Source organism: Triturus cristatus, chromosome 4_1 (assembly GCF_964204655.1).
Source record: "Triturus cristatus chromosome 4_1, aTriCri1.1, whole genome shotgun sequence".
Lineage (NCBI taxonomy): Eukaryota > Metazoa > Chordata > Amphibia > Caudata > Salamandridae > Triturus > Triturus cristatus.
In genome coordinates this window covers 619,937,033-619,964,497 of record NC_140585.1, presented here as the reverse complement: position 1 = coordinate 619,964,497, position 27,465 = coordinate 619,937,033, and the positions used below count along the sequence as shown (strand labels likewise).

The following is a 27,465-nucleotide window of genomic DNA, read 5'->3' as shown; positions in this document are numbered from 1 at the left end:
CACCGAAGTACCCAAGTTACCTAGCCCACGGGCTGCGGGTGCATAGGTGTGAACTTGCGTCGGGTTTCGTCGTGGACTTCTATGGATGCCTGAAGGAAAGCTGCTGACAGGCAGTCAGTGAAGAGTGTCCGGTGGATCCCAAGGTGGGGATCAAGAAGGAAGGAACCTGCAAGCAGAAGGGACAGAGTCTAGGTCACCAGCCAGGAGCCGGGAAGGAACCAGGAAGGAACCAGGCGATGTCGTGAAGATGCAGGTGAAGAGGTGAAGCTTGTCGCAGCAGCCACGGGTACCAGGAGACGTCGAGGACGACCAGGACCAGGAGGTGAGCTGTCCCACGAAGGCTCTTGAGGTCGGCGGCGGCGAAGTCGAGTCAGGACCCAACAAGCCTTGGCAAGCGGAACCTACGCAGGATGGAGGACTTGCTTCTGGTGCAGACCAGGAAGGTCTGCGGTGCTTCTCTTTCACAGAGGAGCGGGTGCCAGTCTGGAGGAGCCGGACCAGCTAGATGAAAGTAAAGGTTCGTCGTCGCAGAGGCTACTAGCCAACGGGCCAGCAACCGGACAACACGTCGAGCAACACAGGTGCAGAAGGGACCCATGCAGAACACGTGAAGTGTGGGGAGCTGGTCTTCTTTGCAGATGGTGCTCGGGAGTGGGGCTTCTCAATTCCCCAAGCACAGCCTCGAGGAAGCCTCAGAAGTCGCGCTAGTCAGTTACTAGACACTTTTCCCACGTCGCCGGTCCCACGTCCCTCGTCGCCTCCACGGGTCTCAGCTTCACTGGAGATGTGGATCTGGTTCAGAGGTGTCTGGAAGTCTCGGCGCTGGTCAGTCTCTGCAGTCGTCCCTCGTAGGATTCAGGTGCAAAGCAAGCAGCGGTCGCTGGATGGTGCCTGGTTGCCCAGGGTGGTCACTCCTTGGCCACAAGGGAGATTTCTTCAGTCTTCTTCCTGAGGTCGAATGTCGAAGGTCCAGAGTTTCTGTTCAAGTTGCAGATTCAGGTTAATCTAATTTAGCAGGGCTCAGCTAGCTACTAATATACTGGGCTGGGCTACCTGCAAGGTCCCTCCTATGGGTGGGACCAGGAAGGGGAGTGGCTACACCCCCTTTCCTTTGTCCAGTTTCGCGCCACAGCTGGGGCTGGAGTGCCCCAGCACCGGTTTGAACTGGACTATGCATGGGACACCTTGTGTGCCCCAGGCAGTGTCTCGTTTCATTCAACCCTCCCTGCCCCAATACACTAAATCCTGTCTAGGGTGGTGCTCGCACCTCCCAAGGCAGGAAACCTATTGTCCAAGCCTCCCTCGCTGGAAGGACTCCCAGCAGCAGGAGGTCAGACTTGTGTCTGTGGCAGCAGCATCCATTTTGTGATGCTGGGGCTCTGGTTAACTTTAACCGGGTAAGTAGGTTTCAACATGTCTTTTCCCTCTATAAGGGGGAATAATATCCTCATGGCCAGAAATGGTATGGGGTATTTTTCCAAAGTGTTAGACACCTTACACGACATGTTTCGATAAAGCCAAACCATAGTTACCATAACCGTTTAAGATTATAAGGCAGTTTAAGAGTATTCGGTAGGCTATATCATAGAACAGCTATAAGGACATGGTTCCGAAAGCTGCAGACAGGCTCAGCTCATGCTAGAGCACCATTTCACATGTTACCAAGCACTCTGCCAACAGGATTGTTAAGGCCTGCCATAGGAGTGGCTGATAGGTACACGTGTCTATATATAAGGTAAGTATAGGAATACTACACCTAAGCAAGGGGTGATTACACGACCTTGCCCCAGCTGAGTGATCAGCCAGTTGTGTCATAATGGAAGGCCAGGCCAGGGGTGGCATAATACATGCTGCAGCCCCTCGTAGGCCTAGGGTACACCTATGCCCTGGGTACCTAAGGTACACTGTACAGGGGCCAATAAGGTGATCCTATCCAATTGGGTTATGCACCTAAAGTACATAGTATTAGTTTAGAGAGAGAACAGCTGGGCTATGGGTCTGATTAGCAGGCCCACAGCCTCATCTAAGTCGAAAACCAGTGGAGCAAAAGCAAAAAGTGGGGGTGAACATAGAAAGCAGACCCTACTCTCCTACAACCATCTCAAAGAACAAGTTGCTAACCTTCGGTAACGATGTATCTGTAAGAAACATTAGTTAGTTAGATTCCTCACCTTAGAATATCCCCAGGCGTCAGACTGGATCCGGAAGATTTTTCGTCAGCAATACCCCTTGCGCGTCGCTAGGCGTCGTCTGCGGCTCCGCGTCCGTCGTCGGCGTCGTGCGCCGGAATGACGTCGTCGGAGTACTTAGACGCCGCCCTCGCGCGCTGACGTCAGTTCTTGTACATAGCCTTCCGCGCCAGGAACGCAGAGCCATGCAAAGACCGACACTGGTGCCAAAAATAAAATCTAGGGGCCTGAAAGGACAACCTTAACCCTAGATGTCAGTTCGCAGAACGGGGAGGATGGGTGGGTCGGTGAGGAATCTAACTAACTAATGTTTCTTACAGATACATCGTTACCGAAGGTTAGTAACTTGTTCATCTGAAAGAAACACGTTAGTTAGATTCCTCACCTTAGAATAGATACCCAAGCAATACCATCCCCGGTGGTGGGTCTGCGAACCAAGATCACACCAGAAAGTCCTGGAGGACAGAACGGCCAAAGAAGCCATCCCTCCGGACTTGGCTGTCAAGGCAATAATGCCTGGCAAACGTGTGTAGCGAAGCCCACGTTGCCGCCTGACAGATGTCCTGCAAAGGGACACCCCGTCCCAAAGCAGTAGTAGCCGCTGTGGCCCGAGTAGAATGGGCGCGCAGCCCAACAGGAGGGTCCTTTTTAGCCAAGGAATAGCAGATTTTTATACACAAAACGACCCACCGAGAGATGGTTCGTTTGTGCAGAGCCTTCCCCTTCTTAGCGCCCACGTACCCAACAAAAAGCTGGTCGTCCACCCGGAACTGTTTGGTGCGGTCCAGATAAAAGGAGAGCGCACGTTTTGGGTCCAGACGGTGGAGCCTCTCTTCCTCTTTGGAAGGATGCGGAGGCGGAAAGAAGGTGGGCAAGGTGACAGACTGCCCAAGGTGAAATGGAGTCACCACTTTAGGAAGAAAGGAGGGACGAGGCCGAAGGACAACCTTGTCCGGATGAACAGATAGAAAAGGAGGCTTTGAAGATAAAGCCTGGAGGTCACTCACCCGTCTAGCCGAGGTGATGGCTACCAGAAAAGCAGTCTTTAGAGTTAGAAGACGAAGAGGGCAATTGTGAAGAGGCTCGAAGGGAGCGCACATCAGGAATGTCAAAACCAGATTCAAGTCCCACTGAGGCATTACAAAAGGGACAGGAGGGAACGTGTGTGTAATGCCTTTGAGAAAGCGTGTAACCACAGGGGACTTGAAAAGAGAAGGCTGATCAGGAAGCCGCAAGAAGGCGGAGATGGCAGCAAGATAACCTTTCAGGGTGCCCAGGGCAGAGCCCTGCCGGGCCAGAGAAAGAAGGAAGAGGAGAACCTCAGAAAGAGGGGCGGAAAGGGGATCCACAGCCTTTGCTGTGCACCATGCCACAAATTTGTTCCACCGGCAGGCGTATACCGACTTTGTGGAGGGACGCCTGGCTGCCAGAATGATATCACAGACTTCAGGAGGCAAGTCAAATGGCATCAACTGCCGCCGCTCAATCTCCACGCATGGAGGTGGAGGCTGGACAGGTTCGGGTGGAGGACCGTCCCCTGCTGCTGCGACAGAAGATCCTCCCGAAGGGGCAGACGTATCGGGGGATCGGTCAACAGACTGAGTAGCTCGGGATACCAGTATCTTCGTGCCCAATCCGGAGCCACCAAGATGACTTGGGCCCGGTCGCGCCTGATCTTCTTCAGCACTCTGGGCAGAAGTGGTATAGGCGGAAAGGCGTACAACAGACCGCAACTCCACTCGTGACGAAAAGCGTCGCCGAGCGAGTGCCGCCTTGGAAATTCCAACGCGCAGAACTGCTGACATTGCGCGTTCTCTTCGGTGGCGAATAGATCTAACCAAGGCTCTCCCCACTGCTGAAAGAGGCCTTGCACCACTTCGGAGTTCAGACGCCATTCGTGATCCATCATGCACCGGCGGCTGAGTTCGTCTGCTCTGGCGTTCAGAGAGCCCGCCAGATGTTGAACCACCAGGGTGACGCCCTGGTGTTCCAGCCATGTCCAGAGGCGCAGAGCCTCCTGACAAAGGGTCCACGACCCCACCCCGCCCTGTTTGTTGCAGTACCACATGGCGGTGGTGTTGTCCGTGAACACCTGCACGACACTTCCCCTGACAGAGGGAAGGAAGGCTTTCAGTGCAAGCCGGATCGCTCTCAACTCCAACAGGTTGATGTGGAGACGAGACTCCGCCGGAGACCAGAGGCCTCTGATCTCCGCCTCTCCCATATGGCCACCCCATCCCAGGAGGGACGCATCCGTCACTACGACATGCTCCGGTTGGGGAAGGGAGAGGCTCTTGCCCTTGACCCACTCGCGGTCCGTGAGCCACCACTGCAACTGCTGTGCAGTACCCTCCGAGATCAAGACATGGTCGGACAGGTTGCCGTGATGCTGGGCCCACTGAAACTTCAGGTCCCACTGCAGAGCCCGCATGCGCCGCCTGGCGTGATGCACTAGTAGGATGCAGGAGGCCATCAGCCCCAGAAGCCGCAACACTAGCCTGACCGAAACCCGGGATAGAGGCCGAAAGATGGGAATCAGGGCCTGTATATCCCGGACCCGCTGTTCCGGAGGATGGACCCGGAACTGCGCCGAATCGAGAACCGCTCCGATGAAGAGGAGCTTCTGAGAGGGGCTCAAGTGTGACTTCGGCACGTTGATGGAAAACCCCAGCAAATGCAGGAGATCCGCCGTAATCTGGAGGTGGGAGACGACTGCCTGGGGCGAGCCCGCCTTCAACAACCAGTCGTCGAGATAGGGGAAGACTGGGACCCCTGATCTGCGCAGATGAGCTGCGACCACCGCCATCACTTTCGTGAACACCCGAGGGGCACTGGTGAGGCCGAAGGGGAGCACGGTAAACTGAAAGTGCTCTTGGCCCACCGTGAACCGCAGGTAACGCCGGTGGGCCGGCAGGACGGGGATATGGAAATATGCGTCCTGCAAGTCCAACGCTACCATCCAGTCTCCAGGGTCTAGGGCAGCTAAAACCTGAGCCAACGTGAGCATCTTGAACCTCTCCTTTCGGAGGAAGGCATTGACGTTCCGGATGTCCAAGATAGGGCGCAGGCCCCCCTTGCCCTTCTTGGGAACCAGAAAGTAGTGGGAATAACAACCACGACCTACTTCTGGACTCGGAACGCGCTCGACGGCCCCCTTGGCCAAGAGAGCCGAAACTTCCTCGCGGAGAAGATCCAAATGATCCCCCGAGATACGGTGGTGCTGCGGTGGCATGGCTGGAGGGGTCGTCTCGAAGGGGAGGGAGTAGCCCCTTCGGACGATTTGCAGCACCCACCTGTCCGATGTTATGGACCGCCAGTGGAGCAGGTGATGGCGAACTCTGCCGCCCACTGGCGTGGTATGGGCCTGAAAGCTCGGACTAGGAAGGCTTTGAGGCGGATGCTGCCGGGGTGGATGTGGGCTGACCACGTCGGCCTCCATTTCCGCCACGGCGGAAGCCACGTCCGCGACCGCGCACAGGTTGGTTCTGCGGCTGGTGGCTTTGCGGACGGGAGGAGGCGCCCCTTCCTTGGCCACGAAAGGGGCGAAAAGCGGAGGTGTGCGCCCGCGGAGCCGAGAGGCCCAAGGACTTGGCCGTAGCCCGGGAGTCCTTAAAACGGTTCAGCGCACTGTCCGCCTTCTCACCAAACAGGCGAGTGCCATCAAAGGGCATGTCCATGAGGGTGTTCTGGACATCCCCGGAAAATGACGTGGACCGCATCCAGGCGTGGCGGCGGAGCGCCACCGTGGTGGAAATCGCCCGACCTAGCGAGTCCGTGGTGTCAAGCCCACATCGTATGGCGTGCCGTGCCGCATCCCTCCCATCGGCCAAAGCCTGGGTAAGACGCGTCCGGACCTCCTCCGGACACAGGGGCAGCACGTCCTCCACCGTATCCCACAGGGAATGGGAATAACGGTCCAAGAGACAGGCGGTATTTAAGGACCGCAGGCCCAAACTAAGGGACGAGAACAGTTTCTTGCCAAACTGCTCGAGTCTCTTGGAATCCCGGTCCGGCGGAGCGGTCGGGAAGGAGGATTGGGAAGTAGAGGCCTGGATAACCAGACTCTCGGGGGTGGGGTGTTGGGACAGGAAACTGGGGTCGCCCGGAGCAGGGCGGTGGCGCCTGGCAACGTTCCTATCCACAGGAGGAACTGTGGAGGGCTTGGACCAGGTGCCCTGCAGAACGTCAGTGAGGGCCTCGTTGAACGGCAGCAGAGGCTCAGTGGAGCTTGCTGAGGTTTGAAGCACCTCAGTGAGGATGTTGGTCCTCACAGCCACGGCAGGCAACTCGAGCCCAAGGGCCTCAGCCGCCTTGCGCAGCACCACAGAAAATGCTGCACCCTCCTCCGAAGCCACGGTCGGAGGAGAAGTGAATCCAGCGTCTGGCGAGGTGTCCAGTCCGCTGGCCTCCCCCAGTTCATCTGCCCAGTCCTGAGAAAGCTGTGACTGAACAGCCAGAGGGTCCTCGAACCCCTCCCAGTCGCCCCCTTCTTCCGATTCCTGATAAACAGGAGGAATGATCGGAACCGGACTGTAGAGATGGTAGGACTCAAGCGGCGTCGGATGCGGCGTCGGCGGACGCCGTGCCGGCGCCGGGTCCGGATGAGGGCTAAACCGGGGCGTCGGCGTCACAGGTGTCGGCGTCGGTGGCGCCGGTGACGGCGTCGGTGGTTCAGGCGTCGGCGCCGGTGGAGGAGTGACAAGGTCAACCGGCGTCGACTGGGGCCCAGGCAAGGGCCCCGCGGCGTCGAGACCGGAGTCGTCGACGGCGCCGGGGCCGGAGCCGCCGGCACGCGAGGTCGCCCAGTCGAGTCCGCGGGGCCCGAAGGCGCGCCAGCGGGCGTCGACGGCGGGGCCAGGCTCCTCATGGCCGAGAGGAAGGCACTGATCTCCGCCGGCGCCGCGTCAGCCCCAGGGACCGGAAGGTATGGGGGCGGACGCGGCACCTGCGGCTCCGCCGGAGCCGCGGGGGTGGAACCACTTGGACCCTCGGCCGAGTCGCGCGACCGGCGAGGGGAGTCCGAAGAGCGATGTCGCCGCTTGGACTTCTGAGAGTGTTTGGACTTACCCGACGACTTGGAGCCCGACGAGCGATGGTGGCGTCGGCTAGGGCTCCGCGAGCGATCCTTGGACCTCCTCCTGGACCGGGATCGCGCACGACGCGGAGCCGAGTGGCGAAGCTCCAGAAGCTTGCGGGACCGCTCCCGCCTAGCCTTCGAAGTCAGGGCCTGACAGTCGTTGCACGACTCCGCGTCGTGGTCGAGGCCTAAGCAGTAGAGGCACCGGCGGTGGTGATCGGTCACCGACATCAGTCGATGACAATCTTCACAAGCCTTGAACCCAGGCATCCTACCGGCACCAGATGTCGACAGACAAGGATCAAAAATGATCAAAAAGATTTAGTCAAAAAAGACCAAAAGGGGTAGCTCTCCCGGATCTGCGCTTACTGGCGCGGAAAAAAGAAGAACTGACGTCAGCGCGCGAGGGCGGCGTCTAAGTACTCCGACGACGTCATCCCGGCGCACGACGCCGACGACGGACGCGGAGCCGCAGACGACGCCTAGCGACGCGCAAGGGGTATTGCTGACGAAAAATCTTCCGGATCCAGTCTGACGCCTGGGGATATTCTAAGGTGAGGAATCTAACTAACGTGTTTCTTTCAGATCTAGAGGTTAATGATTCATATAGCACAATACTCAGTAGCCATTTACATTTACCACTGCTTGGAAAATAATTTGCATCTCTTTAAGGCTGCGTTTTACCTGGACGAAGTCAATATTTAGGAGTATTCTGAGCATCCTGAAGGTGCATTGAGAAGTTATCAGGCACCAGGTCCTTCTCAATGTATAAATACAATGTGCAATAACACTCTCCCTACATTCCAGTGCCTTGGAGTCATACAGACCAAATGCACTGTAGACGTTGAACAAACGTTTGTCGATCTAGGTTAAGTGTTGGGCCCTGTATTACTGTGCCTATCTCCTGGGCCAGTATAGTCCTGTAGGTGATAGGGTTGGTATCCCTGTACAAACTCTGAGCCCATTATGCACTATAGCTGATATGCCATAGCGAGACAGCCTACAAATACATTTGGAACCCACCGTGCCCCTTTTTCCCTAAAACTCTGAAGGTCTACAGCATTTGCCCTATCACAAAGCTCCAGATCTTCAGAGAAATTAGGTAATCAATATAAACTGTGCACAACTGTGCACATAGGGTGGGCAGGCAAACTTTGCTTGGACCATTTACACTCGCTGAGTTTGCATGGTTGAGCACACTGCTGTTTGTAGAGGAATGTTGCCTGAAAACAAAACGTACATCTGTTCAGTAGGGAATTGTATGTTAGAGCTCTAAAAGGAATAGCAGTCCCGACTAGTGGTAATAGAGTGATAGACAGAGAAGGGTCTAAAAACGCCCTGTACTGTGAATCACAACGTTCATGTGATGCAGGGACTACCACGTAGAAAGAAATTAGTTATGACCTGCTTTCAAAGTTCTCTTTATCATCTAAGAACCATTAGTCAAGAACCTAACATTATTTATTACTTCAACAATATCACTCATCCTTCAAGAGGCACCCATAGTGACAAACGTCATGTATCAGAAGCCACAGAAGACATTCTTTAAATATCTGACTTGCCCGCATGAGCTAGAGTCAAAATCTGCCTTGGTATTATATAAACTGGATTCAGGGCATAATTTGAAGAAGGAAAAAAAACAGGTGCCACAGCAGTTATTTTTTTTTATCACTGGTAGACCCGTCTGCTAGTGCAAATGTCCACTTCAACCACCGATGATACCCCTATTGTTATTTCCTTTCCTCGCACAGCTTTGTGCGTTCTATCCTATATCTTTGTATGGCACTGCACACAGGGCAGACCTCTCCAAACATGAACTGCAGTGGGTCTAGAGATTGACTCAATAACCGCAGTCAAAACAAGAGAATTGGGTTTATTGAATATTCCACATGAGAAGTTAACTGCGGTACTCCTAAAGGATTATCTTTCTTGCGCCTGCTTTTTAATATTGTGGTCAGTCCTATCACACCTCCTTAATTAGATCAGAAAATGCCAGAGAATCTAAACCTTCCCTTATGTTTAGGTCCCACAGATGACTTTGAGATTCTAGTGACTGGAGGACACTGTGCTCAAATCACTGCCTTTTAACTAGCTTTCAGGGCTCAAAACATTCATCAACCTCATGAGATGTACCTAACTTAAAAGTTCTTTTCAACGCCAAACTCCGCTTAGTTTCCGAAATCAAGGGTGCGAACATGCTGCTCTGTCTTTTGCCAGAAAACTCTCCTTATTCACTCTGATCACAGAACTGAACAAATGAGAGCCCTAGCCCCGCATCTACCAACTACTGAAACAATCCACTTTGTTCTTCCCAAGAAACTAATGACTTAGCTCCAAATATTTAAGAATCAAGCACTAAGTAAGCACCTTAAAATTCATTAGAGTGACATCAGTCCAGGCCTTAAAGTACTCACTGGCTCCCAGCGGACACCAGAATCCTATTTATGATTTGTGCCCCGTCCGCAAAGATAAGTGGGGTAAATGTCCTAACTACAAGCATTAATTGATACCTGTGTCTCCAAACCAAAGACCTCTGTTCTTTGCCTGCACACCTGATGAGCCACTGTGTATTCAAGAGGATGAAACACAGAGGCAGATAATTGGGGGGGGGGGGTGCCATGGGCTGAGACTGAGTTGTCTCCAACCTGGCAGCCACCGATGTCAATATAACATAGGGGTTGCCACAGTAGAATATCTAGCCGATCAGCTTGACTGAACTTCAATAACCCTACCACACTAGATTTGATCTTTTGCCAATGTTCTGAAGTTATCGAATGGAGGCATGCGGTGATTTACAAAATAAATAAAGTGCTACCCTGATCCCAACCTAGAGTTGCACAGCACTAAAGAAATTCCAGTGCCCCACATTCAGGAGGACATAGGGTGTTGGGGGTGGGGGAGGACTGATTTATCAAAATGAATACAAAAATCTTTCTGATTTTCAGAGCTATTTGCCTCTGTGGCACAGGAGAAATTTTTAATTTAGATAACTGTGCAAATGAACAAACAAATACCTCTACAAAGCTAAGATCTGATAACTTAATTGCCCAAAAAGGATTCTTGTGAAAAATGGGTGATGGAGAAGGGTTAGACAGGGCGAGTTTCAGGCTTTCTCCCTCCAATTTAGAAGGTTGGCATTGTGGAGTATGATCTTATAGAGTAACTAAAGGGTCTCCGATTACAGCATTTTGGTACGTTCAGTGCAATACATGTAGTATATTTCAAAAGATTCGGAAAAAGCATAAGTGCACATTACAGACTGTATAACACCAGGTGCATGAGGTTAGTTTACCCTGTTTACTTCCTTGTCCAATCTTAACCAAAGTTAATTTATCTTGATCTGTATTCCAAATTTCACGCCAATCTCTTTTGTGTGTCGGTCACATTGCTTTTACATTATTACCCCCCTGTTTAGCTCTCTTATCACTATTGGTAAATAATTGCAAGCATTTGTAACTGGATCTAAAATCAACTTTTCACTGAACAGGAAATTACTTATATACAAGTACGATTCTCTAAAGTCAGTATCACCTGCGGAGTATTAAATCTGCCTGATACAACACTCCCGCAATTTTGAAACGGACCATGAGTAATGCGTAAAAAATTACTTTTAGGACAAGTTATAGAGCATCACCTACAGTCTGATGGACAAGGTGCCACAAACGTGGTGGAGTACACTGTCTGCCAAACTGACAGTCTACCCAGTCTATTTCGATTCCAGATGACAGTCATGTTTCCGCTTGCGGACATCTCACACTGATGGCCTGACAGACTTGGAGCAGTCAGTGTAAGCACATCGAAACACCCCACCCTTTTCAGGGAAGAAGTTCTGATGTACCATATTTTTATGTTCGGGAATGCCAGGAAAAGCCAAACAGTACAGAACCCAAAATTAAAATGACCCCCACACACTGGAGAAAGCTCTCAGGGTGCTCATGTCCTTGATTTGAGAAAAAAATTCCGGTTTTCTAAAAACAAAACATTTGGTAAATTGTCACATGAAATGTGGCTGTTGCTTAGTAAACTTCCAATACCTTTGGAGAAGCTGCCCTGGCAAAGGCTCCTCTGAAGCCACTGACGTATCCCTCAGGACTGTGGAGTCCCTAAATATGCCAGGTGGCAGCACAACAGGGTGGCAGGGGTAGCTGCTATGTTGGTGGACGGCCAGGTGCACATCAAACTCTGAATGAGGCCCATAGTCACTTGACTAAAGAAGTTCTCTTTAATGCCCCTCTTGCTTTCATTTCCTCGACTCTGTATGTGCTTTAGGTATTTCAAAGTCACCTCATGACTATTGATTCAAACTCTGAATGGCAAATATGTTGTAAAAACAAAAGGAATCACAACTACAGAGATATAATATGTAGACACCCATCATTTATAATAATATGTAGAGTACTATGGTAATGAGAGGTTTTCAAATAAAACAGATTCTTTTTTTAGTAAGCAGATCTATTAGGAATATTGAATCATTCTGAGTTCCAGCCACTCATTTCTAATAAATACTCATCGTTCACGACTTGCATATCTTAATTTTGTAGCTATTTTGGCCAATTAACTTGTAATATTTGTTCAAACTGTAAAACCACAAAGTATGCTCTTTATTTACTTGCAAACAGATATATTTAACTACAGTAACATTTTGTTTCCGTTCTTCTTCACCATACATGTTATAAACATTAAACTATTTTGAAATGAACTCACCATTTTTTCCATTTCTAACAATGACCGGTCTGCAAACCTTTCTTGCCTCTGAAACACAAAACGGAATAATTCAAGATTGAATAGGATAATCTTTCAAGAAAAAGAAATCATTTATACAGCAGATCCTTAAAAATAAAACAATTGAATAATCTATGATCTTAACTTGAAAGAAGTGTAACCTACCTAAAAAGGAAAAAGAATAAAGCATTTTGACTAAACCATATTCAGACAATCCACAGTCACCAATTACAGAATCTACATTCTGTGCATTATTTCCTATGGAGTTTTATTTTAATGCCCTACCTCCCTTATTTTCTATGGGAGAGAGTTGCAGTACCAGTGTGGTTGGCCATGTGTAGTGCTGGACTTACTACAAAAGTATAAGTTAACACGAAAGTGCAGTTAATGAATACGAAAAGTAGTAAACTTATTCCAAGGTGTAAGTTACCTTTGTGAATCAGGCACATAGTACTTAAAAAGTGAAAATGAATTAAAAAATGAAATTACAATTATATTACAGGTCTCGAAGTATCATAAAAATGTAACAAGACGAGCAGGTCGAGTAAATTTAATAATCTACTCGACCTAACTGTAATGTAATTGACCCTTAAACTGGTCTAAAATTGTGTGTTCATTGGCAAATATTTTATTTTACAGAGTCGCCTTTTTCTTTATTCTCACATATGGGTGCACATTCAAATATGTGAGTTCAGCATTTCTGATGTAAAAAACAAAACTCTTTGATTAAATAGACTAAACGTTTGCTACATGTGTAATAAGATTCTAGTCCACATATAGAGTACGCATGATCCCTGACTTGCCTTTCAGTTTACTAATAGCATTGCAATAACAGCAGGGGTGTTTCTCAGTTCATATCAATACACTCACTTAAAATAAATATACTACTAAAGCATGATAAAACTATATAGTGTATTAATTATAATCTTTAAAAATGGCGTTTCAGAAAACATATTTGTCATTTGCACATCACCAAGTAAAGTGTTCGGATTTGTTTTTCACCCTATTAAAGAACAAGTTACTTACCTTCGGTAACGATACATCTGTAAGAGACATTGATTAGTTATAGATTCCATACCTTATTAATTACCGCCAGGCGCTAGACTGGATCCAGAGATCTTTTCATCAGCAGTACCCCTAAGCATCGTAAGGTGGCATCGGTCAGCTCTGCATTCGTCGTCAGCGTCGTGGTCGCCGGGATGACGTTGCGGCAGCTACTGAAGACGCCGCCCTCGCGCGCGGACGTCAGTTCTGTACACGACTTTCCATGCCAGAAGCGCAGAGCCATGCAAGACACTGACCACTGGTACACAAAACTAGGGCCCTGAAAGGAAATCCTTAACCCTAGAAGTCAGTTCACAGAAACAGGGAGGATGGGTGGGGCGGTAAGGAATCTATAACTAATCTATGTCTTATATATCTTTACCGAAAGTAGGTAACTTGTTTATCTGAAAGAGACAGTTATAGATTCCTTACCTTGTGAATAGATACCCCAGCAATACCAACCCCGAAGGAGGGTCTGCGAACCAAGTTCACACCATAAAGTCCTGGAGCACAGAACGGCCAAGGAAACCGTCTCTCCAGACTTGGCTGTCCAGGCAGTAGTGTTTTGTGAACATGTGCAGAGATGCCCACGTCGCTGCCTGACAGATGTAGTTGAGGGGAACTCCCTGTCCCAAAGCAGTGGCGTCTGCCGTTGCCCTGGTGGAATGGGCAGGTAGCCCCACTGGAGGCTCCCTCTTTGCCAAAGAATAGCAAGCTTTGATACACAAAATGACCCATCAAGAGATGGTCCGTTTATGTACGGCGCGACCTTTTTTAGCACCCATGTAGCCAACAAAGAGCTGGCCATCCACCCGGAATTGTTTCATGCAATCCAAGTACAAAGAAAGCGCATGTTTTGGATCCAGACGGTGGAGCCTTTCTTCCTTCCTTAGTAGGATGCGGAGGCGGAAAGAAGGTGGGCAAAGTGATGGTCTGACCAATGTGGAAAGAAGTAAGCACTTTGGAAAGAAAGGATGGACAAGTTCAAAGGACAACCTTGTCCGGATGAACAGCCAAAAAAGGAGGTTTTGAAGAAAGAGCTTGGAGCTCACTCGACCTGCGCGCTACCAGAAAAGCAGTCTTCTTAGCAGAAGCCTAAGAGGACAGTAATGCAGCAGCTCAAAGGGAGTGTACATGAGACAAGTTAGAACTAGGTTCCAGTCCCACTTGGGCATTACAAAGGGAACAGGAGGAAAAAGATGAGTAATGCCCTTAAGTAAGCGATTTACAACAGGGGACTTGAAATGAGAAGGCTGATCAGTAAGCCTAAGGAAGGCTGAAATGGCAGAGAGGTAGCCCTTTAGAGTGCCCAGAGCAGAGCCCTGCTGGGCCAAAGAAAGGAGGAACAAGAGAATCTCAGAAAGAGGGGAAGAAAGGGGATCTACAGCCTTTGCTGTGCATCATGCCACAAATTTGTTCCATCTGCAGGCGCATACCGTCTTAGTGGAGGGCCGCCTGGCCGCCAGAATGACATTAAAAACTTCAGGAGGCAAGTCAAAAGTAATCAACTGCAGCCGCTCAATCTCCACACAAGGAGGTGGAGACTGGACAGGTTTGGGTGGAGGACCGTTGCATGCTGCTGCGACAGAAGATCCTCCCGAAGAGGCATTTGGATCAAGAGATTGATCGTCATACTGAGTAGCTTGGGATACCATACTCTTCGCGCCCAGTCCGGAGCCACAAGAATGAGTTGGGCCCAGTCACGCCTGATCTTCTTCAGCACTCTGGGCAGAAGTGGTATAGGCGGAAAGGCGTATAGAAGACCGCAACTCCACTCGCAACAAAAAGCATTGCCCAGCAAGTGCCGCCTTGGAAATTCCAACGTGCAGAATTGCTGACATTGCACGTTCTCTTCGGTAGCAAATAGATCTAACCAAGGCTCTCCCAACTGCTGAAAGAGACCTTGCGCCACCTCCGAGTGAAGACGCCATTCGTGATGCATCATGCACCTGGGAGTTCATCCGCCCCGGATTTAGAGAACCTGCCAGGTGTTGAACCACCAGGGATATGCCCTGATGTTCCAGCCATGTGCTGAGACGGAGAGCCTCTTGACATAGGGTCCACGACCCCACCACGCCCGGTTTGTTGCAGTACCACATGGCAGTGGTGTTGTCTGTGAACACCTGCACTACTCTTCCCTGGACAGAGGAAGGACTGCTTTGAGTGTTAGATGAATCGCCCGAAGCTCCAGAAGGTTGATGTGGAGCCCTGACTCCGCCAGAGGCCTCTCATCTCTGCCTGCCCCATGTGGCCAGCCCATCCCAGAAGTAATGCATCGGTCACCACAGTGAACTCTGGTTGGGGAAGGGAGAGGGATCTGCCGTTGATCCAATCCTGGTTCCTTAGCCATCACTGTAATTTGCGTGCAGTGCCCTCTGAGATCTGAACGCAATACAACAGGCCCCCCTGATGCTGTGCCCACCGGAACTTCAGGTCCCACTGCAGAGCCCGCATATGACATCAGGCATGATTCACCAGCATGATAGAGGCTGAAAGATTGGAATCATAGCCAGAATATCCTGGACTCGCTGCTCGGAAGGATAGCCCGAAACTGCGTCGTGTCCAGAACCGCTGCGATGAAGAGGAGCTTCTGAGAGGGAGTCAGGTGTGACTTCGGCACATTGATCGAAAACCCCAGCGAATGCAGGAGGTCCGCCGTAGTCTGGAGGTGGGAGACGACAGCAAGGGACAAGCCCGCCTTTAACAGCCAGTCATCTAGATAGGGGAAGGCTAGAATCCCTGATCTGCACAGATGAGCTGCGACCTGAAGTCTAAGATAGGACGAAGGCCTTTGTCCTTCTTGGGCACCAGAAAGTAGTGGGAATAGCAACCACTACATACTTCTGGGGCAGGAACTCGCTCAATGGCTACCTTGGCCAAGAGAGCCATAACTTCCTGTTAGAGAAGGGCCAGATGAGCCTCCAACATGCGATGGTACTGAGGTGGCATGGCTGGGGGGTAGTCTCAAAGGGAAGGGAGTAGTCCCATTGGACTATTTGCAAAACCCACCTACCCAACGTAATGGTGAGCCATTGGGGGAGGTGATGGTGAATCATGCTGCCCACTGGCGATTGGAGGTCCTGAAAGCTCAAACTAGAATGGTTTGGAGGCTGCTGCAGAGGGGGCGCTGGTGGGCTGGCCCGCTCGCTGGCCCCCAGACCCACGACGGTGGGTCCCAGGTCCCCGGCCGCACAGGGGCTAAACAGTTTGCGCTGGCCTGTGGCTCTGGGTAGAACGAGGCGGGGCACCCCTTCCGTAGCCACGAAAGGGGCGAAAAGTAGACTGCGCAGGGCGGGTGGAGAGGCCCAGAGACTTGGTCGTAGCCCGAGAGTACTTGAAGTGCTCCAGCGCGTGGTCTGCTTTGTCACCGGACAAGCGACGTCTATCAAAGGGCATGTCCATAAGGGTAGCTTGGACATTCCTGGAAAAGCCAGTCGACCTCAGTCAGGTGTAGTGTTGAAGGGCTACCGACGTTGAAATTGTCCTGCCTAGCGAGTCAGCAGTGTCCAGCCCACATCAGATGGTAAACTTGGCTGTGTCTCTCCCTTCGGCGACTGCACGGGAGAGCACGGCCCGGGCCTCCTCCGGACACTAAGACAGCACTTACACCCACTCTGTGTGGGACACGGTTGCGTAACGGCCCAACAGACATGCAGTGTTTACCGACCGCAGTCCCAAGCTTGAGGAAGAAAACATCTTCTCCCCAAGGTGGTCCAGCTTTTGGAGGTTGAAGCTTGGACCACCAAGCACTCAGGGATGCTGTGTTGGTAGAGGAAAGTGGGGTAGCCTGGGCAATCATCCTATCCACAGGGACCCCGGTGTTGGGCCTGGAGCAGGTGCCCAAAAGGACGTCCGTGAGGGCTTCATTAAACAGCAGCAGGGGATCCGAGAGTTCACTGCCAGTTGAAGCACCGCTGTCAGGAGGTTAGTCCTGGCCGCCACTTTAGGTAGCTGGAGCCTCAGCCACCCTACACAATACCACTGCGTAAGACGCTCCCTCCTCCGTAGCTATGGTAGGAGGAGACAAACATGCCATGGTCTGGGGAGGTATCCAGACCACTGGCTTCCCCGAGGTCCTCTCTCCAGTCTGGAACAGGTCAGTCAAAGGGTCTCCTGATCCTTCCCAGTACGCCTCACTCTCCTCTGGTTGCCAATCTGGCCTGAAAGGAACACCAGGGTAGAACAAGGGCACAAAAGTACCCGTCGGTGCCTGATCCGGCGTCAGTCGACGCTGGTCCGACTGTGTCCACATTAGGATGGAGGCCGGGGTCGAAGCCAGGCCTGGATCCAAGGGGACCCTGCGGTGCTGGGGCCACAGTCGCCGGCGTTGAAGGCCCAGGATCCCCAGCCGAATCCACGTGGCCTGAAGGCGCGCCGGTGGAATCGGGCTGCCCAAAGATGGCATGCATAGCTTCGTAGAAACTCCGAAGCTGGGCAGGGGTCGCTCTGGGTCCCGGGAAGTTAGGGAAACTCTGACTTGACCCAGCGGGCTCTGCACGCAGAGCACCGGGAGGGGCACCACCCGCATCCCTCTTCACGTCAGCCGATGGACGGGGAGAAGTCGAAGAACAACGATGCTTCTTCAAGTTCGTCTTATGCTTCGACCTACCTGAGGAGTGCGAAGAATTTGAAGAGGACTGGTGGCGGTGGCTCCGCTACCGGTCCCTCGACCTGCCGCGCGACAGTGACCTCAAACGGAGCAGACAGCCAGAACTCGAGAAGCTTTCGGGATCGCTCCGGCAAAGACTTTGGATTCATGGTCTGGTAGTTGGAACACGACTTGGAGCTGTGTCGTGTTCCAGGCAAAATAGGCACATGCGGTGCAGATCAGTCACTGACATCCACCATCGGCAGGAGCCGCAAGCCATGAAACCGGGTATCCCTACACGCACCAGGAGTCGAGGACTCAAAACTGTGTCGACGAAAGTCGCTCAAAAAAGTCAGTCAAAAAGTGACTGGAGGTGCCACTCTCTCCGAATCTGCGCTGGCTGGCGGGGTAAAAAAACTGACAGCGCGTGAGGGCGGCGTCTTCGTTGCTGCCGTGACTTCATGCCGGCGACCACGACGAACGTGGAGCCGACCGTCGCCACCTTATGTCGTGCAGGGCTACTGCGGACGAAAAATTCTCCGGTTCCAGTCTGATGCCTGGGGGTAATTAACAAGGTAAGGAATCTATAACTAATTGTCTCTTTCAGATATGTTTTTCATTACATAGAAGTACAAGAAATGGGTTTTCACAACTACTGCAATATTTTGAAATGTTTGTAGAATTGACTTAATAGCTTTTTAAATGTGTGTTAGGAAAAAACTGATACCCTACTGCGTAAAGCAGGTCTCACAGTTCACTTTACAGAAACCTGGAACTCTGCTGTCAGAGAAGGAAAAGTAATTGTAAACTGAATACTGACCGCTGCCTCAACACAAAGGAAATGTGACAAGATAAAAACAAGATCTAAAGGCATCTTTATTGCTCCTTCACTTTCTGAAGGGACAGAACACTTGCACTTTGTCAACTCGCCAGAAGGAGTGAGTAGGTCCTAAATATAGCTCGACCTGATAAAATCTGGCCCGCCATAGTGAGTGGGAAAGTAGATTTTTCGAAGCCTGTATTTATAAAGTACACCAATGAACACGTTACTTACCTTCGTTAACACATTATGTGGTAGGGACAGTCTAGCCACAGATTCCTTAACTTCTGAATTCTCTCCAGGCGCCAGTCTTAATCGGGAAATGTTTCCAGCAGTCCCCCCTGTGAGCCGGAGAACAGCGTCGTACGACTCCATATTGACGTCAGTTTTGGTTGTGACATTAGCACTACCGAAGGCAAGTAACTTGTTCACCTGAGAGAGACATCTAGCCGCAGATTCCTTAACTTTTTTATTAAATGCCATTGCTATATCCCACCCAGAGGAGGGTCTGCAAACGAATCCTATAAATGTTCCCAGAGAGAACCAGCTGGTCGAAATCAACAAAAGACCAGATGTACCTAGGGATAGGATGAAAAGGAACATGAGGCTCGTAACAAAAAAATGTGTCAAGGACCACAGGCAATGCAAGTGAAAACACAACCCTGCCGGCACAGGAAAAAGTGTGACCCAAGGGAGGTTGTATAATACTGTGTCAGAAGACAACAGACAACCTTATGATATTAGTACATTACTCCCAAAGGGTGAAGTGAGCTGTGGACTAGGATGCCAGAGGCAATAGCGAAAGCCATGTAAACTACAGTTCCCTCCATCAGCAAAGGAGTATTGGATGGAACCCTGTCCTGAGAAACACAAAGTAGAGGACTCCCAGATCACATCCACATTAGAGCCAGGATGAATAAACATATTCAATGCAAAGTTGGAAAGACCTAACAAGAACGGATGCAAATCAAATCCTGTCAGTTTGTATCATACAGTAAATACTTTTAAATTACTTTTAAGTTACTGTAGATTAATTAGTATGCCTAGATACCACACCCTAAGAGTTCTACATACAAGGTAATTACAACTTTTATACTTTGCAATTCAATTCACTTTTCTCCATAAATTAACAAGTCCACACTTAAAACAATTTTAGGCCCAAAATCTTATAACATGGGATCCTTGGGAGAAAAATGGTTATCGGTTTTGGAGGTAAGTACTCGGCTCACGAGGGTGAGTTTTGGGGGTTAGGACCGAGGTTCCCAAAGGTCTAGGGGGCCACTCAAGTTGCACACCAGCAGCACTGGGGCGGCTGGGTGCAGAGGACCAATTTTAGCCATTGGGACTAAGGGGGCCTTCAGTTAGGGTCTGCTGACGAGCAGGCCACTTGGGTGAGGTCCAAAACGTGTCAGGCAGGATTGTCATCTTGATTTTAATGCAGTTTCCAGCTTAGAAAAATAAAGAACTTTCAAAGTTAATCTGCATGGAGTGCGTCTTCGTCCTGAAAGGCAAATTGGAAACAAACTATATATCTCCAAACGTCCTTCTACCGTACACCCAAAAAGAAGGAAGCTGTAACACTGGAGTCAGGCCTTCTCTTTTATTCGAATGCTATCACTTGACTATTCAATCCTGCCATGCAGCATTGTTCACAATACCGGGAGCCATTTCAAAATATCAATTTAAAGTGCAAGCGTGCAAAGTAGTGAAAAACATAGAAAACATACTATCACAAATCGTTATGTATGTCTTTCTGCTGTATTCCTTTCATATTTTAACACCATAATGCAGCCAATTTACCAATAACTGGATCATTCCTTATGAGATGCTAGTAGTTCTTCCTTGATGTATGTCAATCATTCTAAAATTAGGGCCCTTCCTGTTCAATTTATTATTATTCGGTCTGTACAGTAATTGCTCCCTTGCACCCTGTTGTGCATTCCTCTTGCCATTTTCTGTGCATTTGTTCTCTCTCTCTCTTGAAATCTTCTGGACAGCTGGACTAAAGCTCTTTCTGACTTCTTGCAATTTCTCCTCATTTTCAAACTCTCCCCATAGAGGATACTCATCACAAGATTTTGTGGATGAAAACTACCTGCAGGCCACAAAGAGATGCCAACTGCCGGTTTCCTGAAGAGGTTTGTTTCTAACTTTTTGTCCTTCACTTAAACTGAGATAAAAATTGAAATTGATGCTTACTAATTGAACTGGTAAAGCTCAAACTCAACTAATAATTTTATTAACAAACCTCCTGCACTTTCAACTTTCCAAATTATAAAGAGGTCATCAATATAACTACATCATAAAATGACATTCAAACCATTCTTCTAGACACTGGGTCTGGAGCACCTGTGCCTCCCACCAGCCCATATCCAAATTAGCATAACTGGAGGCAAAGCAGTTGCCCACTCACAATCCCACTCAGAGACTCAAGCACCCATTCATGATTCACTTAGACACTCATGCACCCACCCTCATACCCACTCAGACAGATAACTAATGAAGAATATGCCTAAAATCATTATGGGAACCATTCACAACAGTTTACAGTAGTCTTGGAAACTGTACTCCTAGCAAACATTTGTGATTTCTATTTCTGCATAGGCTAATATAAGATGCATATTTGCCCATGAGAAAATTGCTGAGCAACTGAAATTCATTTTTCCTAAAGCCCCTTTTCCCTCACCCTGGAAATACGTCTTGATCCTGCCCTTGTCTTTCAAAGTGGGAAAAGATTAGAGAGGAATATTTGAATACCCATTAATATGCAAGCTTGTGGGTCTGCAGAGGCTCAAAGAAAATACGTCTTAATTGTGTCCTTGTCTTTTAAAATGGGACGAGATTAGAGAGGATTGTTTGAATACGAATAAACATGCAAGCTTGTGGGTGTGCAGAGGCTCAAAGGGAATTCGAACTCTGGAACTACCACTTCTTGTGTATTTCGAGCACCTGTATATTGACTTGCAGAACCGTGGCAAAATCAGAGCCTTACTAGAAGCCAAATTTTGCTATAATATTAACTGTTTCATTATTAAGGAGGCCTTTATTAAAGGCCCTAAATTATCATTTCACTGCATCCCACCCAAAAGGGACAAGTGTATTTTGTTTTTGACAGGACAAGTAGATTTCTGAAGCATCGTGTCCCCTTGGACAAGGAGGTATTCAATTAAATTCCACACCCCTGATCTAAGCAAAATACGTCAGCCCCGTATGCCAGGTTACTACTATACTTAGATCACAACACTTTGCCAATCTGAAGCAACAAAGAGTTGCCATGAGAGTGGGAAAATGTATGACATTTCCAGCTGCTTCTGCTTCTGCTTTGATACTACTGCCTCGCTATATGGTTTCGAATTTAAGGTGTTAACTAACAAAACCCCTAAATAGAGACAGACTTGAGCTTCTTCCAGATGAATATGCAGGGGTCTTTACCAGCTTGTCAGGGAAAAAGGAAGTATCCGGAGATTGAAAGGTTAAGGGCTGCAGTTCACTGTTTCAACAGCAGTGGTGGCTATCAAACATTCCATTAAGGTTAAATGCTTCAGAATACAACTGTGGTGAGGTTTGAAAGGAGTACACATCAAAAAACACGACGACCAAATTCCTGGCCCAAATCCATGAGCAGAAGGAAGCACATGTGAAAGCCCTTTTGAGAAATCCATCACAACAGGTGAGGTTAATACTAAGCGTTAATAAGCCAAACGAAGAAAGGCTGAAAAGGCAAACAAGTAACCCGTAACCATGCCCACGAGAAAGCTCTGATAGACAAAGACAATACAAACAGAATATCAGAAAGTTTCACCTTTAGGGGTTTGTTTGACCTCCCTACCAACATGGCACCAAATTTAACCCAACAGAATGAATACATAGACTTGCTGGCGCAGCAGTGAGCAGACAAAGTGACATCCTCTACTTCCAACAAGAGATCAAAATGTTTTAATTGGTTCCACTCAATCTCCATTCATGAAGCTGTAGCTTATACAGGTGTGGGTTGATCTTGCCTGACTTTCTTCAGTACTCAAGGGATCAGAGGTAGAGAAGTGAAGGCATACAGGAGGCTGAGGTGCCATCAAAGGTGGAATGGTTTCCTAGAGACCTTTGAGAGGGAAACCCTAGAGTAGAATGCGGGGAACTGAGTATTTTGGGGTGGGGGACCGGGGGGGCAACAATTCTATCAAGGAAATGCCCCACTGTGAAGATGCCACATGCCGCCTCTAGATGCAGATGCCACTTGTTGTCAGTAAGAGGATGCAAGCAGAGTTCTTCTGCTAGATAAGTGACCACCAGCAAGATCCTGTGAAGTGCCAAACAGTGCCACAACCTCAGGTCTTCCAGAGGATTCATGACCCAATACCACTATGCTTGTTGCAATACCACCCTGCCTGCTGCAGTAACAATTAGATCATCCTGCTCTTGAGAGAAGGAAGAAACCTTAAGAGCCATTTAGGAAGAAGCAGCTCTACCAGAGACCAGTGCCCTTTCCCACACTATATAAGTATCCGTTATAACCACAATTTCTTGAAGGGGTAAAAACAAGGGTCTGAAGCAGATTCGATTGGAGTTTATCCTTAACCACTGAAGTCCTGATATCTCTCGTCAGAGATATAGACTTTGTTCAAGGGGCTTCTCTGATATTCGGCCTAGTGCGGACACAGGTTCCAATGAAGGGCCCACAAGTGCAACAGCAGGATGCATGACACCACCATATCAAGGAACCACAGAACCATCAAGGATGGAACAGTAACTCTCAACTAAAACATCAGGATAACAGTCTAAATGTCCCAGACTCACTGCAGTTGGTCTTCGAGTAGCTGAGGCGAGCCGGACTTCAATAGACTAGCGTCTAGGTATATGTATAGTTTAACTTTGAGGGTGATCATGTGACCAACAATATAACTTTTATTAAAGACCCAAAAAGCTGATGTAAGGCCAAAAGGTAGGACAGTGACTTGGAAGTGGTCTGATCCAATCACAAACTGGAGATACCTCCAGCAGGACAACATGAAAGTATGTATCCTAGAGGTCTACAGACTGCAATCAATCCTCATGGTCCAAGACCTGGATAACCTATGTGAGGCTAATCTTCTTGAACTACTCCTCCAGTCTCCAACCTTCTTAAAGCCAGGAAGTAACAGCAGTAATAGGTCATTCAGTTTTTCCACCCCAGCAGAATCTTGATTGCTCCCTTGGAGAGCAACATTAAAAGATCTCTGGAGAAGATACCTGTGTAGTTATCTTTGTGTAAGCATTGTGATTGTTAGGGGGAGTTTCTAGAATGCATTATACATTTGTACAATATGAAGGTCCGTGATAGATCTAAAGGGAGTATCAGAAGGCAGTGTTTGTGCCAGGGTCCGGCCAACACTGGATCCAAAGAACAAATTACTTACATTCGCTAATGCCTCATCTGGCAGAGACTCTACCTAGCCGCAGATTTTTTACCATAGAATATTCCCCAGACGTCAGACTTTTTTTTTTTTTATGTGAGCAGTACCCCTACACACTGGTAGGTGGCGTCATTCTGCTCCATATGGCATCATCCGCGGTGCCTATATTGGTGCCTGTAGGAAGGTGAATATCTGACTATGGTTACCCCCAACTTTTTGCCTAGTGACTAGCTGGTTTTTCGACTTAGTTGGCCTGAGATCCTGCCATTCAGGGTCTCAGGCTGTCTGCTCTCTCTTTAAAATGGACTCCATGTACCCTAGGTACATACCCAATTGGTAAGGATCACCTTATTGGACCCTGTATGGTGTACCCTAGGTACCCAGGGCATAGGTGTACCCTAGGCCTCCCAGGGGATGCAGCATGTATTATGCCACCCCTGGTCTGGCCTTCCAATCAGACACAACTGGCTGATCACTCAGCTGGGGCAAGGTTGTGTAATCACCCCTTGCTTAGGTGTAGTATTCCTATACCTACCTTATATATAGACACATGTGTACCTATCAGCCACTCCTATGGCAGGCCTTAACAATCCTGGAGGCAGATGGCTTGCTAACATGTGAGATGGTGCTCTAGCATGAGCTGAGCCTGTCTGCAGCTTTTGGAACCATGTCCTTATAGCTGTTCTATGATATAGTCTACCATATACTCTTAAAGTACCTTATAATCTTAAACGGTTATGGTAACTATGGTTTGGCTTTATCGAAACATGTCGTGTAAGGTGTCTAACACTTTGGAATAATACCCCCATACCATTTCTGGCAATGAGGATATTATTCCCCCCTTCTAGAGGGAGAGACATGTTGAAACCTACTTACCCGGTTAAAGTTAACCAGAGCCCCAGCATCACAAAATGGATGCTGCTGCCACAGACACAAGTCTGACCTCCTGCTGCTGGGAGTCCTTCCAGCGAGGGAGGCTTGGACAATAGGTTTCCTGCCTTGGGAGGTGCGAGCACCACCCTAGACAGGATTTAGTGTATTGGGGCAGGGAGGGTTGAATGAAACGAGACACTGCCTGGGGCACACAAGGTGTCCCATGCATAGTCCAGTTCAAACCGGTGCTGGGGCACTCCAGCCCCAGCTCTGGCGCGAAACTGGACAAAGGAAAGGGGGTGTAGCCACTCCCCTTCCTGGTCCCACCCATAGGAGGGACCTTGCAGGTAGCCCATCCCAGTATATTAGTAGCTAGCTGAGCCCTGCTAAATTAGATTAACCTGAATCTGCAACTTGAACAGAAACTCTGGACCTTCGACATTCGACCTCAGGAAGAAGACTGAAGAAATCTCCCTTGTGGCCAAGGAGTGACCACCCTAGGCAACCAGGCACCATCCAGCGACCGCTGCTTGCTTTGCGACTAAATCCTACGAGGGACGACTGCAGAGACTGACCAGCGCCGAGACTTCCAGACACCTCTGAACCAGATCCACATCTCCAGCGAAGCTGAGACCCGTGGAGGCGACGTGGGACCGGCGACTTGGGAAAAGTGGCTAGTACCCGACTAGCGCGACTTCCGAGGCTCCCTCGAGGCTGTGCTTGGGGAATTGAGAAGCCCCACTCCCGAGCACCATCTGCAAAGAAGACCAGCTCCCCACACTTCACGTGTTCTGCGCGGGGCCCTTCTGCACCGGTGTTGCTCGACGTGTTGTCCGGTAGCTGGCCCGTTGGCTAGTAGCCTCTGGGACGACTAACCTTTACTTTCATCTTGCTGGTCCGGCTCCTCCAGACTGGCACCCGCTCCTCTGTGAAAGAGAAGCACCCCAGACCTTCCTGGTCTGCACCAGAAGCAAGTCCTCCATCCTGCGTGGGTTCCGCTTGCCAAGGCTTGTTGGGTCCTGACTCTACTTCGACGTCGCCGACAGCAAGAGCCTTCGTGGGACAGCTCACCTCCTGGTCCTGGTCGTCCTCGATGTCTCCTGGTACCCGTGACTGCTGCGACAAGCTTCACCTCTTCACCTGCATCTTCACGACATCGCCTGGTTCCTTCCTGGTTCCTTCCCGGCTCCTGGCTGGTGACCTAGACTCTGTCCCTTCTGCTTGCAGGTTCCTTCCTTCTTGATCCCCACCTTGGGATCCGCCGGACACTCTTCACTGACTGCCTGCCAGCAACTTTCCTTCAGGCATCCATAGAAGTCCACGACGAAACCCGACGCAAGTTCACACCTATGCACCCGCAGCCCGTGGGCTAGGTAACTAGGGTGCTTCGGTGCTCACAAGGGTATTGACTATCCTAGGGTCTAGTTTCCGAGTCTCGACTTTCTAGCTATACCAGAAGTGTCCTAAAACTGCTTATTTCTAACTGCTAGTGATTCTATCGACTTCTACGCATTACTCGTGAGTGTTTCCACTCTGCACCTGAATCCCGTGGGCCTCCCACTTCCTAACTGTTGGTAGTATAGTGTAGCCCGAGCGATTCCCTAGGCCTAGGCCTATCCTGTGTTCGTGACAGTGGTCCTTATACCACTTACTTAGTATATGGTTCGCGTGGCCCCTAGGGCCTAACTGTATTACTTACCTGTGTGACTTAATGTATGCTTAAATAAGACTGTGTTGTACTTACCTCGAATCTCATAAAGAGTGCTGAGGGTTTGCCTCGAATAAATACATTCTATTTTTTTATATATCTGTTGTGGTGTCCTTTCATTTGGTATTCAAGGGATTACATATGGTATAACAGCCGGCTTCACATGCCATTCAGAGTTTAGCCTAAGACTGCTCTTGTCCATGCTACCACTAGGATAGCTGGTCTATAAGGTTGACTTTACAACCAATCACCATAAGGGTTGTTTGGACTGATACAAGGTGTACACATTAGTGACATCATATATCAGGCCAACTTCTCACAGTGCCACCCTGGCGTCCGTTACTTTTCATGAGCCACGAAGTACACTGACCACTGGTGTGGTAAACTAAGGCCCTGAAAGGGAAAATCCCTGTCCCTAGAGATCGGTTCACCGAGCGAGGAGGATGGGTGGGTGGGTCAGTTAGTAATCTGGAGCTAAACAGAGGCCCTACCAGATAAGGCGTTACCGAAGGTAAGTAACATGTTCATCTGAAAGACTTCTAGCTGCAGATTCCTTACCTTAGAATAGATACCCAAGGAATACCTCTCAGGAGGTAGGTCTGCGGACCAATGTCCCACGAGTCCTGCCGGACCGAACTGGCATAATCTCTATCTCTACGTACCTGACTTTCCAGACAGTTATGTTTGGTGAACTCGTGCAATGAGGCACACATTGCTGCATGGCAGATATCCAGGACCAGAACTCTGCGAGGTAATGCAGTGGTTGCAGCTTTAGCTCTGGTGGAATGATCACGCAAACCTCTGGGGAACCTTCTTAGCTAATGTGCAGCAGATTGTGATGGAAAGCACCATTCATCAGGAGATAGTCCACTTCTGCTGCACGGCCAGTCCTTTCTTCGCTCTGACATACCCCACAAACAGTTGGTTGTCCACCCGGAATTCTTTAGTGAGGTTAATGTAGATTGATGCTCTTTTTGCGTTCAGATGGTGAAGTCACTCCTCTTCCTAAGAGGGATGAGTCGGAGCATAAAAAGACGGCCGAGTGATGGTTTGGACC

At 49.4% G+C, this 27,465-nt stretch overlaps 1 protein-coding gene across 6 annotated transcripts in view; it reads right to left on the bottom strand.

The window, feature by feature from the left end:
• Window positions 1-27,465, bottom strand: part of PPP1R12A (protein phosphatase 1 regulatory subunit 12A) — a 1,183,401-nt gene that overhangs the window by 70,540 nt on the left and 1,085,396 nt on the right. For all 6 annotated transcript variants that reach the window (XM_085652988.1, XM_085652990.1, XM_085652986.1 and 3 more), the window contains one exon: window positions 11,971-12,018. In XM_085652988.1, the coding sequence (XP_085509114.1) occupies window positions 11,971-12,018 (48 nt within the window). The remainder of the gene's footprint in view (window positions 1-11,970; window positions 12,019-27,465) is intronic.